This window comes from Hemitrygon akajei, chromosome 4 (genome assembly GCF_048418815.1).
Source record: "Hemitrygon akajei chromosome 4, sHemAka1.3, whole genome shotgun sequence".
NCBI classification, from domain to species: domain Eukaryota; kingdom Metazoa; phylum Chordata; class Chondrichthyes; order Myliobatiformes; family Dasyatidae; genus Hemitrygon; species Hemitrygon akajei.
This window is the reverse complement of record NC_133127.1, coordinates 26,698,335-26,715,347: the sequence shown is the minus strand read 5'-3', so window position 1 is coordinate 26,715,347 and position 17,013 is coordinate 26,698,335. Positions and strand designations below refer to the sequence as shown.

Below are 17,013 nucleotides of genomic sequence, written 5' to 3'. Positions count from 1 at the left end.
AATGATGTACATTTGCGGTAGGGTAGTGGTTAGCAAATGCTTTACAGTATGGGTTCAATTCCTGCTGTTGACTTAGGAGTTTGTATGTGATTCTGGTACACCTGTTGTTATATTTTTAGCTCTATAGCTGCATTAATTACTTCTACTCTTTCTGTTTAATCTCATTCTGAAACCCCATCACTTCCTTCAACAAAAATCTGCAATGAAGTGTCTTTAAAAGGCAAACACGAGGAAATCTGCAGATGCTGCAAATTCAAACAACACCCACAAAATGCTGGTGGAACGCAGCAGGCCAGGCAGCATCTATAGGGAGAAGCGTTGTCGACATTTTGGGCCGGGACCCTTCGTCAGGACTGATGAATTAAGTGTCTTTGCCAGCTTTGTTGTGATTTTGGTGGTCCTCATATGGCTCATCTTTAAAGGCTATTAAAAGGACATCAATGTCAAATTCAAGAGTTGTTATCAGCTTAAGCAGTATTTCAGATACTCAATACAGAAATGAATGGAAGGAGCATCTTATACTGATTGTTCTGATTTAAGGTGCTGAATCTACTCCAGGATGATGGTTTCATGACTCTGAAGCATGAACTGATCAGCCTCTCCTTGAGGTAACACTTATCGACAAAAATATCATTTTAACATTCCTGCCTTAATTATTAGCAACAAGAACAACACGAGGGACCGACTTTCTACCCTCAGTCATCTGTGTTGCGCAGGCCATGTTATTTGCATGTCTGCTATCAGACAGACACACTATTTTGAGCTCTGCGGAAATTCGCACAAAGATTCAGAGACACAAACCACTGTAGGTAGAGGAGGACCATTCGGGCTGCTGAAAGAACTCTGTGAGTCAGGCAGCATCTGTGCAGTGAAATGGGCACTGCACAGCAAAAAGGAAGTGCTGGATGAACTCGGGTCGGGCAGAATCTGTGGATGGAAATACACCGTCAACATTTTTAGCTCCTTCACCTGGACTCTATGATTCAAGGATGTACTCAAAACTCATGAAGAATTGTGACCTTCCCACGGACTGTTGGGAAGACAGCGGACTCAAACCTGCTAACAAAACTCCAAGTGAGGCTACACCAGTGCTTTATGAAGTTTCAAGATTACATCCTTGCTTTATATTCTAGTCCTCTTGAAATGAATGCTAACATTGCATTTGCCTTCCTCACCACAGACTCAATCTGCAAATTAACCTTGAGGGAGTCCTGAACAAGGACTCCAAAGTCCCCTTGGACCTCAGTTTTTTTTGTATTTTCTTTCCATTTTGAAAATAGTCAACCCTTTCACTTCTTCTACCAAAGTGCATGACCATACATTTCCCAACACTGTATTCTATCTGTCATTTCTTTGCCCATTCTCCCAAGTCCATCTGTAGCCTCTTTACTTCCTCAAAACTTCCTGCCCCTCCACCTAACCTCATATCATCTGCAAACTTTTCAAAAAAGCCATCAATTCCAAACTTCAAATCATTGACATATAATGCAAAAAGTATTGGTCCCAACACAGATCCTTGTGGAACACCACTAATCACTGCCAGCCAACCAGAAAAGGCTCCCTTTATTCCCACTCTTTGCCTCCTGCCAATCAGCCACTGCTTTATCCATGCTAGAATCTTTCCTGCAATACCATGGGCTCTTAACTTGTTAAGCAGCCTCATGTGTGGCACAGTGTCAAAGGCCTTCTGAAAATTCAAATACACAACATCAACCGATTTTCCTTTGTCTATCCTGTTTGTTGTCCCTTCAAAGAATTTCAACAGATCTGTCATGCAAGATTTTTCCTTGAGGAAACCATGATGACAATGGCCTATTTTATCAGGTGCATCCAAGAACAACGAGACCTCATCCTTAATAATCGACTCCAACATCTTCCCAACCATTGAAGTCAGAGTAACTGGCCTATAGTTTCTTTTCTCTGCCTCTCTCCCTTCTTGAAGCGTGGAGTGACATTTGCAATTTTCCAGTCTTTGGGAACCATTCCAGAATCTAGTGATTCTTGAAAGATCATTATTAATGCCTCCAGAATCTCTTCAGCCACCTCTTCCAGATTTCTGGGGTGTGCACCATCTAGTCCAGGTGACTTATCTACCTTCAGACCTTTCAGTTTGGCAACCTTCTCTCTAGTTATGGTAACTTCACACATTTCATGCCCCCTGACACCTGGAATTCCACCATCCTGCTAGTGTCTTCCACAGTGAAGACTGATGCACAATACTTAATCAGTTAATCTGCCATTTCCTTGTCCCCCATTACTACCTCTCCATCATCATTCGCCAGTGGTCTGATCCACTCTCGCTTGTCTTTTACACTTTATGTATTTGAAGAAACTTTTGGTATCCTCTTTAATATTATTAGCTAGCTTACTTTAGTATTCTATCTTTACCTTCTTACTGACTTTTTAGCTGTCTTCTGTTGGTTTCCTTCCTACTAAATTTTGCTCTATTATATGCACTCTCTTTGGCTTTTATGTTGGCCTTGACTTCTCTTGTTAGCCATGGTTGTGTCATCTTTCTTTTAAAATACTTCTTTTTTGGGTTGTATATATCCTGTGCCTTCTGACTTGCTTCCAGTAATTCCTGCTCTGCTTTCATCCCTGCCAGTGTTCTTTTCTGGCCAAATCATCTCTCATGCCTCTGTAATTCCCTTTACCCCACTGTAATAATGATATATCTAACTTTAGCTTCTCCTTCTCAAGTTTCAGGGTGAATTTGACCACATTATGATCACTTACCCCAAAGGGTTCTTTGACCTTACATTCTCTAATCAATTGTGATTCATTGCAGAACATGCAATCCAGAAAAGCTAATCCACTTGTGGGCTTAATAATGAGCTGTTCCAAAAAGCCATTTCATAGGCACTCTAGAAACTCCCCCTCCTGAAATCCAATGCCAACTTGATTTTCCCAATATACCTGCATTTCGAAGTCCCCCATAATGGTTGTAACATTGCCCTATCTCCCGTTGTGATTTGTAGGCCACATCCTTACTACTGTTTGGGGGTCTCTCTAGAGCTTCCATCAGGGTCTTTTTACCCTTTGAGTGAGAAGAGTTAAGAGGCCAGAATGGGGAATAGAAGGGGGAGGGTTTTTTATTTTACCTTCCCGAAGGAAAAATTGATATTCATGCCATCAGGGTAGAGGCCACCCAGACAGAATACATGCACCAATATTTCCGTCTTACAAACTTATACCATTGCTTTGCTAACACAAGGTCACCTGCTGGGTCAGACTGCTGATTCCCTCTACCATCAGGCAAGAGGCATTAGGACAATGACCTATAGGTTGGGAAATAGCTTCCTCCCCCAGGCCAAGAGACTACTGAACTCCCTGCCACCATCTCATTACGTATGAAGGGCCAGTTGCGTTTTACTGCATAGTTTTTAAACTGATCTGGTAAATGCACCTTATTAACTGTTAAGTTATTTGTGGTGCTATTACTTACTGTGTTGTGTGTTAGTTATATGTACTGTGCTGTGCACCTTACTCCGGAGGAACAATGGTTTGTTTGGCGGTATACGCCAAATTCTGGAGTATATGTTTGCATAACGATAAAGTCGATTCAGTCTGAGACTAGAGGAGGGTGTGAGCAGCTACAAGATGAAGGCAGTCGAGGCTATTGGCTCCAGATGCTGCAAGGCTCGCCTGATATGCAGCCTCAACCCAAACATCGGGGTTACTGGGCAATCAGTCAGCGCTTGCGATGCATGAGACAGAAGCCCTCCCTGAATACGAAGCTCAAAGAAAGGCCGTGGTGGAATGTGAACATGAGAGGTTCTGCAAATGCTGGAAATCCAGAGTAACACAAACAAAATGCTGGAAGTACTCAGTATGGAATGTGAGAACTGGGGTTCTCCAGGCATCTTTTCTGGGTTCTCGGCTTGCTAGTTAATAAACGTGGACTGGAGATCCACCCCACCCCCTCACCCCCCATCCCCATTAGACAACATGTAAAATCAAGATGTTGGCACTGGTGAAATTCAATCATCCTACATTGTACAGGGACTACACTTTAGAAGAGCTCCACTGGCGATCAAAGCACCTCCCAAGGCACATTTCCAATTTTCCCTTCACATGCAGATTGTGTGGTGGGACAAAACATAAAGAATTTTACACAGTGCATACATTGCAGTTCCTCAGCTGGCCTGCGATTCTTTACCTAGTCCTGTAACTGTGGGAAGGATGGAACAATCACACACAAGAGTTCCATTTTAATGCAGAGTAACACACAAAGTGCTGGAATAACTCAGCAGGTAGGGCAGCGTCTATGGAGGGAGATGAACAATTCATGTTTCAGGCTTATCTGATTGTTTTAATGTAGCTCTGGATCTTACCTGCTTATAGGCGTATAGCTCCTTGTGTGCTTGATGCCGTAACCTATGCAGAGGAAGACAAGAAGATTGAGGATGGTAGTTTCTACAACAGACACATTACTTTTCTGTAAGAGTACAGCATAATTATTCAATAGCAGCTACAGGAAAAAAGCATCCGTGGACAGACAGACACACACACACACACACACACACACACACACACACACACACACACACACACACACACACACACACACACACACACACACACACACACACACACACACACACACACACACACACACACAATGTCAGGTGACCAGCTAGAAATCAGCAGTTGCTGCCGCTGACTGGAGGCCTGAGGCAGAATGGGATGCTGGTTGAGGGCCAAGCTCAGACCTGCTACTTATCCCACACCCCACACCCCACAGAGCATGTGTACGGGCTCAGTTAATCCTGTTCTGATTTAGCTTCCACGCTGGGCCTTCTGAACATCTCTCTCAAGCTTGAGGTCATGACCATTAAAATATATTTAAGTTGCAAGGCAGGTACATGGTTGCCACATTGGCTTGGCAATGTAATGCTTGATTTTGATGCCTTCCAAAGTCCTTGCCTGCGTGAAAGTACATCAGCTGTACATACTATCAGGCTTGCAGAAGCCATGGGAACATTTCTTAAAGCAAGCTCTTTGATGCAGAAATGGACAAAGTCTGTACAACATACAGTACTGTGAAAGACTTAGGTGCATATAACCAGGGTGCATTAGACTTTTGCACAGTACTGCAGTAATTCTTCTTGAACTGTACTGCTGAAATACAAATTTCATGAGATATGTGAGTGATGATAAACCCGATTCTGATATGAGTTTCTATTGTGGACTGAGAGTGGGAAAGGGACAGGGAGAGGGCAATCATGGTTAGGAAAAGAGGAGGGGAGAGGGGAGGCTGCCAGAAGCACCTGGGAGACATTCTGTAATGGACAATAAACCAATTGTTTGGAATCAAATGGCCTTGCCTGGTGACTCAGGGCTGGATGCGTCTACACCCGCACCACCCCTGGCCGCTACACTCTTCTCTGACACCTGTCCCACACCCCACCTGCGGGCGCTACCCCCTCACCATTCCCAACATCCTTGCTCCTGCCAGATTTTCAAACTTGCTTTCCACTCCATGTTGACAAATACATCTGCGCCTAAGACTTTTGCACAGTACTGTACATCACCCGCAAGCTCCCGCAAGTCCAGCACTCCAAGTCTCCTATACTGAGTGCCATTAGTACCTCTGCAAATTGTGACTGGGTCGTAATCTCACCTAACAGTACCGTGGGAACATCATCACAGCTACTTCGGAACAGTGGTGTGGGCTTCATCAGCAGAGATCACACGATGATGACGTATCAGAGATAAGACTTGGACCCCTAAAGAAGTGGAATCCATCCCTGAGGACAGAAATCCAACACTCGCTAGAGGATTCCCTCACCAGATTAGTCTTAAGGTGATTGGAGGGAAATATAAGGGGGATGCCACAGTTGGGTTTTTCTTTGCACAGAGGGTGGTAACTACAGGGACACCCCTGCTAGGGGCAACGGTAGAAGCAGATACAGTTGGGACATTTAAAAGACTCTTAGACTGGCACATGCATAAAAATGGAGGACTATGAGTGAGGAAAGGGTTAGATTGATTTTAGAGTAGGTTAAAAGATCGGTGCAACATTGTGGCAAACTATTTTCATCCCACCGGGGATTTGTTGTAGGATATTAGGGATGCAGTAGTGTACAGAATAACAGACCTAACAAATCAGATGGGATGCAGGTCTAGGATTCAAACCCTCTGTCCTTAGAATCATTCTGGAGCAGATCGTACACCTCTATACATAGTACCTTCAGCCTTAGAGCCTGGATGGGCACCAGAGAGTCTGAGAATGGCTCAGTTTTATACTTGTTCATTAACAAGCTGATTTTCCCTCTGTCAATGGCCATACTTCTGTTTGCCTCCAGGGTGAGAAAGACTATCAGGGAGGTGGCAGTGACGAGGGTAAGCTATCAAACCCAATGCAGGTGGCTAGTGAATGTTTGATCTCAGGGTTAGTAGGAAACCTCCTTTTCCACAGCATTTCTCCAGTGTAGGCGAGCACAGTAATATCCACCATCTAGAAATATACTAGGTGTTCTGTACCTTGAAGGGTTTTATGATCTTGGGACACATGGATTTCCAGCATTGGAGTCATAATGCCCTTAGCACAGAAACAGGTTCTTCGGGCCATCTGGTCAGTGCTGATCTATTAAGCGCCTTGTCCCATTGGCCTGCATGGGGACCATAACCCTCCATGTCCCTCCCATCCAGGTATCTGTCCAAATTTCTCTTAAGTATTGAAATCAAATCTGAATCTACCATTTCTGCTGGAAGCTGTTCCACACTCTGAGTGCAGAAGCTCCTCCTTATGTTCCCATGTGTCCAATTAACTTTATTGTCCACCCGCACTGCTCTTTCCAGGCAGCTCTTACACTCTATTCTGCGTTGTTATTGTTCCAGTCCAATGCATTGTGCAATTATTTGATCAGTATGAACAGTATGCAAGATAAGCTTTTCACTGTAAATGTGACAATAATAAAGCCATTGCAATAAATTTTCCAATTTATCCAGCTTTGAGAAGTGTGAGACCGAGCAAGCTTCACCAGACAGCACAGGACATCAGGATTGAGCCTGGGTCACTGAAACTGTACAACAGCCATGCTTATAGACACTCAAGAATTGCTGGTCCACCACACAGTCCTGTTCTCCTTTCCACTGACGTTGCATGACCACCCCACCCTCAAAGTTCAGAGTAAATTTATTATCAAAGTACATACTATCCTGAGATTCATTTTCTTGAGGGCTACAAAGAAACTCAAAAGAATCAATGAAAAACCACAAATCGGATGGACGACCACGGTGCAGAAGACAACAGACTGTCCAAATACAATAAGAAAAAAACTAAATAAGAAAGCAGTAAGTATTGAGACCATGAGACGAAGAGTCCTTGAAGGTGAGTATATTGTAGAACAGCTCTGTGTTGGGGTAAGTGAAGATGAGATCAGTTGGATATTTACTGAGATACAGTGGAGATTAGGCCCCTCTGACCCTTGGAGCTGCGCTGCCCAGTAATCCCTGATTTAACCGAGCCTAACTATGGAACAATTTGCAATGTCCACTTAACCTACCAACTTTGGAATATTGGAGGAAACTGGAGCACCCGGAGGAAACTCACGCGGTCACGAGGAAAACTTACAAACTCCTTTCAGATTACCAGGAACTGGACTCAGGCCTCTGAGCTAACCACTATGCTACCGTGCCACCCTCTGGTTCAAAAGCATGGTGGCTGAGGGGTAACAGCAGTTCCTGAAAACTGGGCTAATAATTACAAGGCTCTAACCATGGCAGCATTGTTTAACGTGGCTGGACACAGGGGGGAGTGTTACATAATCCTTGATAAAACACCCCACAGCTACTGATGTTAATCAGTGAGCAACAAGTGAAGCAACCAGTGCATGCAGGGTGGGGTGATGACGGGGCATGGTGTGTGCAAATTTGACTGGCAATGACAAACTATCAAGTGTTTCTCAGTCACTGACTCAAAAAGACTCAAAGTACCCTGGACAACACAAACACCTATGTCAGGAATGCAGTTGATTGACTATAGCTCAGCATTGAACACCATCATTTCCACAATCCTGATTGAGAAGCTACAGAACCTGGGCCTCTGTACCTCCCTCTGCAACTGGATCCTTGACTTCCAAACCAGAAGACTACAATCTGTGTGGATTGGTGATAACATATCCTCCTCGCTGACGATCAACACTGGTGTACCTCAGGGGTGTGTGCTTAGTCCACTGATCTACTCTCTCTATACCATATAAACATATATAACCATATAACAATTACAGCCTGGAAACAGGCCATCTCGGCCCTTCTAGTCCATGCCGAACGCTTACTCTCACCTAGTCCCACCGACCTGCACTCAGCCCATAACCCTCCATTCCTTTCCTGTCCATATACCTATGCAATTTTACTTTAAATGACAATATCGAACCTGCCTCTACCACTTCTACTAGAAGCTCATTCCACACAGCTACCACTCTCTGAGTAAAGAAGTTCCCTCTCGTGTTACCCTTAAACTTTTGCCCCCTAACTCTCAACTCAGGTCCTCTTGTTTGAATCTCCCCTACTCTCAATGGAAAAAGCCTATCCACATCAACTCTATCTCAAAATCCTCATAATTTTAAATACCTCTATCAAGTCCCCCCTCAACCTTCTACACTCCAAAGAATAAAGACCTAACTTGTTCAACCTTTCTTTGTAACTTAGGTGCTGATTGTGTGGCTAGACATAGTTTAAATTCTATCGATAAATTTGCTGATGATACAACCATTGTTGGTAGAATTTCAGATGGAGATGAGAGGGCAAATGCCTGCAAGAAAATGTATCTCAGGGTAGTATATGATGACATATATGCTCTTTGGTAATAAAGTTACTTTGAACTTTGATCTTCTATTCTGATTATTGACTATATTGATGATGTGGCAATACACCCATGATGTTACTGAGGCCACACAGAAGAGTTTTTTTGACATTCACTGTTCAGGATAGGCATTGAATGACTTTGCTAAGTCCCAAAGGATGTTTTTTGTAGCCAACTTACTTCTTACTTAGTGCATTCATGCTTTGTGAAATGAAACTCCCAACATTACTGAAGCCAAAAACAACACTGAAGTAAACAGTAACACACGCAAAATGCTGGAGGAACCCAGCAGGTCAGGGAACAGCTATTGTCCTGACGAAGGGTCTCACCCGAAGCATCCGTCATTTATTCCTCCCCATAGATGGCGCCTGACCTGTGGAGCTCCTCCCACATTCTGTGCATGTTGCTTTGGATTTCCAGTACTTGCAGAATCTCTTGTGTTAGTGAAATAAATAATTAGATAATCTAGGCAAATTAATTTCAAAAAATCAGGAAAAGCTTATGTGGACATTGAGATGCAGTTCCCTGCTCTAGTACCATAGATATTTCGGTACAGACTCTGGCCAGATCTTGTCAGCTAGCACGTCTGACAGTGCGGCTCTCCCCACTCACTGCATAGCCATAGTGTGTTGAAGCTTCCGCAGAGGGGCTGAGCCCATAATCTGACACAGAATCAGGAGAGTTACAGCTGAGACAATGTCTCCTCACTCAGCGTGACCCTGCACTGCATTTAAACTAGCATTCAAGTATGGCCAGTGATGCCCACCTCTCATGATTTGTTACTGTATTGACACCAATATCTGGCGTTATGTGCCTCTTGTAGTCTCATACTACATGGACACTAACCTATTATAGCCAGTGCCTCACACCCATCAGGGTCCCATTCACGAGTGTCTGATTGTAGACAATGTTCTGTGCTTACCCTGGTATTATATCTACACTGGCATCATCCATAGCTCGTGTGTAGTGCCCATCGTGGCCCCAGGTACATTTAGCTCAATGTCACATCCAGCTAGCACACCATACCCATCATGTCCCCATAATAGAAACACAGAAAACCTACAGCACAATACAGGCCCTTTGGCCCACAATGTTGTGCCGAACATGTACTTACTTTAGAAATTACCTAGGGTTACCCATAGCCCCCAATTTTTCTAAGCTCCATGTACCTATCCGGGATGATGTAATCAGACTAATATCTGGCAGGGTTAGTGCTTCCAGATTCAGACATTCTAGAGTTACAGAGCATGGGATCGGGCTCTTTGCCTTAACTTCTCCAAGTTAAACATGGTGTCTATCGGAACTGATCCCATATGCCTGATTTTGGTCCATATCACTCAAAATCTCTCCTACCCGTGCGGTTGCCCAAATGTCTTTCAAAACTTTGTATTTGTTGTAATGTATGGATCGATTTCCTTTAGGGCAAAGACCACCCCTCCCCTCCTTAGCACTATGTATTGATCTGTTGCCTGCACGTGCACTGTTGTTTACATATGCGTATTGCTCCCTCTCTCGCTGCAATGTGAATACACCAGTTATGGACTTCAGTAAGGCCTTTGACAAGGTTCCTCACGGAAGGTTAGTTAGGAAGGTTCAATTGTTAGGTATTAATATTGAAGTAGTAAAATGGTTTCAACAGTGGCTGGATGGGAGATGCCAGAGAGTAGTGGTGGATAACTGTTTGTCAGGTTGGAGGCCGGTGACTAGTGGTGTGCCTCAGGGATCTGTACTGGGTCCAATGTTGTTTGTCATATACATTAATGATCTGGATGATGGGGTGGTAAATTGGATTAATAAGTATGCAGATGATACTAAGATGGGTGGCGTTGTGGATAATGAAGTTGGTTTTCAAAGCTTGCAGAGATATTTAGGCCAGTTAGAAGAGTCAGCTGAATGATGGCAGATGGAGTTTAATGCTGATAAGTGTGAGGTGCTACATTTTGGGAGGAATAATCCAAATAGGACATACATGGTAAATGGTAGGGCATTGAAGAATGCAGTAGAACAGAATGATCTAGGAATAATGGCGCATAGTTCCCTGAAGGTGGAATCTCATGTGGATAGGGTGGTGAAGAAAGCTTTTGGTATGTTGGCCTATATAAATCAGAGCATTGAGTATAGGAGTTGGGATGTAATGTTAAAATTGTACAAGGCATTGGTAAGGCCAAATTTGGAGTATTGTGTACAGTTCTGGTCATCGAATTATAGGAAAGATGTCAACAAAATAGAGAGAGTACAGAGAAGATTTACTAGAATGTTACCTGGGTTTCAGCACCTTAATTACAGGGAAAGGTTGAACAAGTTAGGTCTTTATTCTTTGGAGCGTAGAAGGTTGGCGGGGGGACTTGATAGAGGTATTTAAAATTATGAGGGGGATAGATAGAGTTGACGTGGATAGGCTTTTTCCATTGAGAGTAGGGGAGATTCAAACAAGAGGACATGAGTTGAGAGTTAGGGGCAAAAGTTTAGGGGTAACATGAGGGGGAATTTCTTTACTCAAAGAATGGTAGCTGTGTGGAATGAGCTTCCAGTAGAAGTGGTAGAGGTAGGTTTGGTATTGTCATTTAAAGCAAAATTGGATAGGTATGTGGACAGGAAAGGAATGGAGGGTTATGGGCTGAGTGCGGGCCAGTGGGACTAGGTGAGAGTAAGTGTTCGGCACAGACTAGAAGGGCCAAGATGGCCTGTTTCCGTGCTGTAATTGTTATATGGTTTTATGGTTATAAACCATCTCTTGCGTGCATGCTTTTATTTAACTGATATGTAGTTATGCACAGACACAACAAGTTGGTGATGAGTATGAAGCTGAATGTTTGGAAATATCACGAACTGCACCGACAGTTACGAGACAAAACAGTGAGAGCTAGACAGCAACAGAACGCTGAAGGACCTGTAAGTAACAGTGAAAGACGCACTGAATTTAAAGGGAAAATAGCATGGCTGTGGCTTCACTTGGGAAATTTGATGTACTTGATAGCGCTAATGAAGACTGGGAGCCGTATGTTGAGAGGGTTCAACTGTATTGCAACACAAACAACATGAATGAGCAAGAGAAAGCTTAATGAGCCCAAGGTCACACAGTTTCTTACACAACTTAACACTGCAAAGCCAGCAATTGGGACGTTAGACAAAATTGTTACAATTTTACAAAATCATTTCAGCCCTAAACCACTGGCAATAGCTTGAGAGATTTAGATTTTACAAAAGAACCAGTCAACAGATGGAAGCCTTCCTGAATACATTGCCTACCTGTGCAAACTTCCCCAGTGCTATGGCCTTAGAGCTGGATTTTTTCTGATGCACCGAGGGATAGACCTGTATGTGGCATGCAGAGTCAGAGCACTCAAATGGTGCCACTGTCCGAAAGTGATCAGAATGGGTATTGACCATTGCAATATCATTTGAGACTGCAGCAAAGGATGTAGCAGAACTGTAGAAAGAGAGGTTAGAATGTGACCTGCCCAAAATGTCCCTGAATGGTGTAAAAAGCCAAAAATGTTATCAATGTAGCAAATCCTCCCATGATGCAAATGACTGTTGGTTCAAAAAAAAAGTCGGTAGGAAGTGCCACAGACAAGGTCACATAGAAAGAATGTGCAAGGAAGACTAAAAGCACAACCGAGTAAAAAGTCTCAAGCTCAAAACTCAGCAAATACATGAAGTTACCAACTGTTAAACAAAATCAGACAACACAGAGTCTGACTAATGCTCCCCCACAGGCACCGTTACACCCAATGGGACCAGCCATCATCACCGTGGCAAAGAGACTTCGCTGGGCCATTCATGGACTCCATGTTTCTGATTGCAGTGGATGCTCATTCGAAGTGGCCTGAGGTCATACCAATGAGGTCATACCAATGAGGTCATACCAATGAAGTCAACCACCTCAGCAAAGATTGTCACCACCCTGAGGACTTAACTTTGCCAGAAACAGCTTACCAGTACAAGTTGTGAGTGACAACGGACCACAATACACGTCAGAAAAATTCTGACTGTTCACGAAGGAAAATGGTATTAGATATTTCAAGTCAGCTCCTCACCACCCAGCAATGAATGGGTTAGCTGAAAGGTTTATCCAAACATTCAAGAAGTCCATTAAAATGATGGACAAGGACGATATTTCTCTACAGCACAAGGCGAACAACTTTCTTCTTGTGTATCAGAACTCTGTTCATACGACAACAAATCAAACACCTGCAATGTGTTCATGAGCAGGAATCTGAAACCTCACATAGACTTCCTTTAACCTAGTCATAAGTTACTGATTGTAAATAGCCAATGTCCCACCATTGATCCCTGTGACATCTACCAGTCACTGAATGGTCATCCATATTGGATCCATTTGTCCCAGTTCTTTCTTTTCTTTCAGCAAATTAATTCCCTCCAATATAATATCCGGCACTCTTACGCATTAACTTTTTATCTGGCACTTTTATTCTTCTGGATTTCTGGACATCCAAAAATAACGCTACTATCTTCTCCAACTCTCATTACATCCTCACCATAGAAAGCACTTTTGGTCAAAAGCTTGGTTTGGCAACTGCTTAGCCCAAGATTGGTCTGAAAATATCCAAAAGTTGTAGCAAATAGTTGACTATTTGAATATTGAGCAGTTAGCACGTCAGCCTGAGGACTGACACTGAATGTTTTAGATCCTTCCCTTTCATCATCACATTTCTGAATGGTCCATGAACACAACCACATCATTCAACTTCTGCACTATATATATATATATATTTTGTAACTTTGAGTAATTTTTACATTGGTACTGCTACTATGAAACATCTATCAATGACAATAAACCTGGTTCTGATTCTGATTTTTGAGCCAATGGCTCTGCCCAAGACCACAAGAAACTACAGAGTTGTGAACACAGCTCAGAACATCTCAGAAACTGAAGGTTTATAGCTTCTTGATTAATAAGGTTATGGGGGAGAAGGCAGGAGAATGGTATAATAAATCAGCCACGACGGAATGATGGCGCAGACTCAACGGACCTAATTCTGCTCCTGTTCCTTGTGGTGTAATGCGTTTTTGGAGGGAGAGGGTGGGTATCTTCAGTTCCAATGAGACAACAGTCTCACACCATGGGAGTGTTGTGAAACAATGATGCAAACGGTTGTCCCGGAACCTTCTCAGTGCAGCTGGGCCAGTCAAATGTGAGTTTGGCCAATGTTACTAGAGTCACAGCAGTCAAGTTCTACAACTTCAGGACAGATCAAGGGCTGACTCTGCAAATCGACTTGAGGCTAACAGCAGGACGCTCTGCACAATTCTTACCCATCTGATTTTCTCCCATGTGTTCCATTAAATTACTTGTCAAATTGAAAAGAGGGAGTTGTACAAGACAGTGATGATAAACCTGATTCTGATTCCGATCACACTGAGCATCCAGTTCACCCCCTAATGCTCAAAGGGCAGATTCTTTGTGTAGAGTTAGACAGAGTCACTTTGGTTTTGCAATATAATTATGTATACAAATTTACTCAAATAAAGTAATACCATTCACAGAAAACTCCTTTACCTTAACACTTCGATAACTTTAACCCCAGTAAAGGGAATATGTACACTCAGTGGTCACTTTATGAGGTAGCCCCATACCTAAAGTGGCAACTGAGTACACGTTTGGAGTCTCCAGCTGCTCTTGCCCATCCACTGCTGCCAGAAAACAACAGATACCTGTGATAATTAACCTGGTTCTGATTCTGATGTCTGAGCCACTGGCTCTGCCCAAGACCACAAGAAATTGCAGACGGTTGGAGACACAGGTCAGCACATCATAGAAACTGGAAGGTGATAGTTTCTTGACTAGTAAGGGCTTCAAGGGTTACAGGGAGAAGGCAAGAGAATGAGGTTGAGATGGATAATAAATCAGCCATGAGGGAATGATGGAGCAGACTCAATTGGGCCTAATTCTGCTCCTATGTGATGCAAGGTTTGACATGTTGTGTGTTCAGAGATGCTCTTCTGTACACCACTGTTGCAATGTGTGATTATATGAGTTGCTGTTGCCTTCCTGTCAGCTTAAGCTAGTCTGGGCATTCTCCTCTGACCTCTCTCACCAACAAGGCGCTTTTGTCCACACAACTGCCACTCACCATTCTCTGTAAATTCCGGAGACTTTGGCTTGGTTCATACAGATCAATTCACAATTCACGACATTGAGGTAAAACAAAAACTGAATGCAGAATGTTATAGTTACAGACGGAAAAAAAAATTGGATAGGTATATGGACAGGAAAGGAATGGAGGGTTATGGGCCGAGTGCAGGTCAGTGGGACTAGGTGAGAGTAAGCGTTCAGCATGGACTAGAAGGGCTGAGATGGCCTGTTTCCATGCTGTAATTGTTATATGGTTATACGGAAATGCAGTGCAAGTAAACAATAAGGTGAAAAGTCATAATGAGGGGGAATTCTGAGGTCAAGAGTCTGTCTTATTGTACTAGGGAACCAAAAGACAGTCTTATAACAGCAGGGCAGAAACTGTCCTTGAGACTAGTGGAACATAATTTCAGGCTTTTGCATCTTCTGCCAGATGTGATGGGGAAGGGGAGAAAATAGCTGGAGTGGGAGGGGTATTTGATTACATTGGCCGCTTTACTGAGGCAGCAGGAAGTCTATCTGCACAGTATCTATGGAGAGTAGGCTGGCTTCCCTGATGTACTGAGCTGTGTCCACCACTCCCCGTAGTTTCTCGAGGTCACGGGCAGAGCAGTTGACACACCAAGCCATGATGTGTACACAAAAGTCGGTGATGGTGAAAGGGGACGTGCCAGACCAGCTCCCAATCAGTGCCCTGCAGGGAGTCAATTCTCGCTGTTAGGTAAGCCGCAACTTACCTGATTAAGTAACAGCAGAACAATAAACTGAGAATGAAGACGAAGATTGCTGTCCCGAAAACCACAATGTAAATATTGAGCGGAAGGTTCTGGAACCCAATGTTTGGCATCCTGAAGCTGTGCAGCTGCAACTCAGAACTCATGGACTGCCTGCAGAAGGGTGGAGGAGGGGGGCGGGCGGTTGGCGAGAAAGAGAGAAAACAGTTGGTTAATATTTGCCAGCTTTAACATAGCCAACGGTAAATTTGTCTCTCTGTTTCAATGTTTGATGTAGAGAGAAAATTAAACAGTCACTACCCCATCTTCAAACAAGAGAAAATCTGCAGATGCTGGAAATCCAAGCAGGATTTCATCTGCTGAAGGGTCTTGGCCCAAGATGTCGACTGCACTTTTTTCCATAGATGCTGCCTGGCCTGCTGAGTTGCTCCAGCATTTTCTGTGTGTTGCTATCCCATCTTCCTGAGGTTCCACTCAGCAGACTGCCCACTGTGTGAGATGCGTACTTTGGCAGAGAGCTCTGGAACTCTCTGAAACGCCTGCCGTCTAATCTGATCGCGCCAGTGCAAACAGACTTAGTGGCCACTTTATCAGGTGCAGCAGTGAATCCTTGTGTGATATTTTGCTGGCATAGCCCATACGCTTCAATGTGTTGTGCACTCAGATGTTCTTCTGCACACCACTGGTTGTAATGCATGCATAGTTACTGTCTCCTTCCTGTCAACTTGAACCAATCTCACCATCTGCTTCTGACCTCTCTCATTAACAACAGAGAATCTGCAGATGCTGGAAATCAAAGCAACACACACACAAAAATGCTGGAGGAACTCAGCAGGCCAGGCAGCATCTATGGAAAACAAATACGACGACGCCTTGGCACTTTCGCCCACAGAACTGCCGCTCACTGGATTTTTTTTTTGTTTCTCACACCATTCTCTGCAATTTCTAGACACTGTTGTGCATGAAAACCCCAGGAGATCAGCAGTTTCCGAGATACTCAAACCACCCCGTCTGGCACCAACAATCATTCCAAGGTCAAAGTCACTTAGATCACATTTCATCCCCATTCTGAAGCTTGGCAAGCACAACAAATGAACCTCTTGACCATGTCTGCATGCTTTTATGCATTCAGTTGCTGCCATATGATTGGCTGATTAGATATTTGTATTAATCAGCAGGTGTACCTAATAAAGAAGCCAGTGGTTGTATCATTTCCTCTCCTTGATCCTCTACCAACTTTGACTCAGTTGGTTTACCTTTAATTTTTGCTGCCAATTCACTACCTGGTACTGTGGTAGCTGATGCCCACTGTCTAGCATCAGTATTACGTCAGTGTTTGAGGCTGCTGTCTCTAGCTTCAGATCCACAGA

The 17,013-nt window shown here is 43.6% G+C and overlaps 1 protein-coding gene across 1 annotated transcript in view; it reads right to left on the bottom strand.

Moving 5' to 3' along the window:
- rnf24 (ring finger protein 24) overlaps positions 1-17,013 on the bottom strand; it is a 178,339-nt gene that overhangs the window by 59,235 nt on the left and 102,091 nt on the right. Inside the window, exons 2-3 of the mRNA XM_073042162.1 lie at positions 15,647-15,796; positions 4,335-4,377 (exon numbers count right to left, since the gene is read on the bottom strand). Of these exons, the coding sequence (XP_072898263.1) occupies positions 4,335-4,377; positions 15,647-15,789 (186 nt within the window). The 5' untranslated portion in view covers positions 15,790-15,796. The remainder of the gene's footprint in view (positions 1-4,334; positions 4,378-15,646; positions 15,797-17,013) is intronic.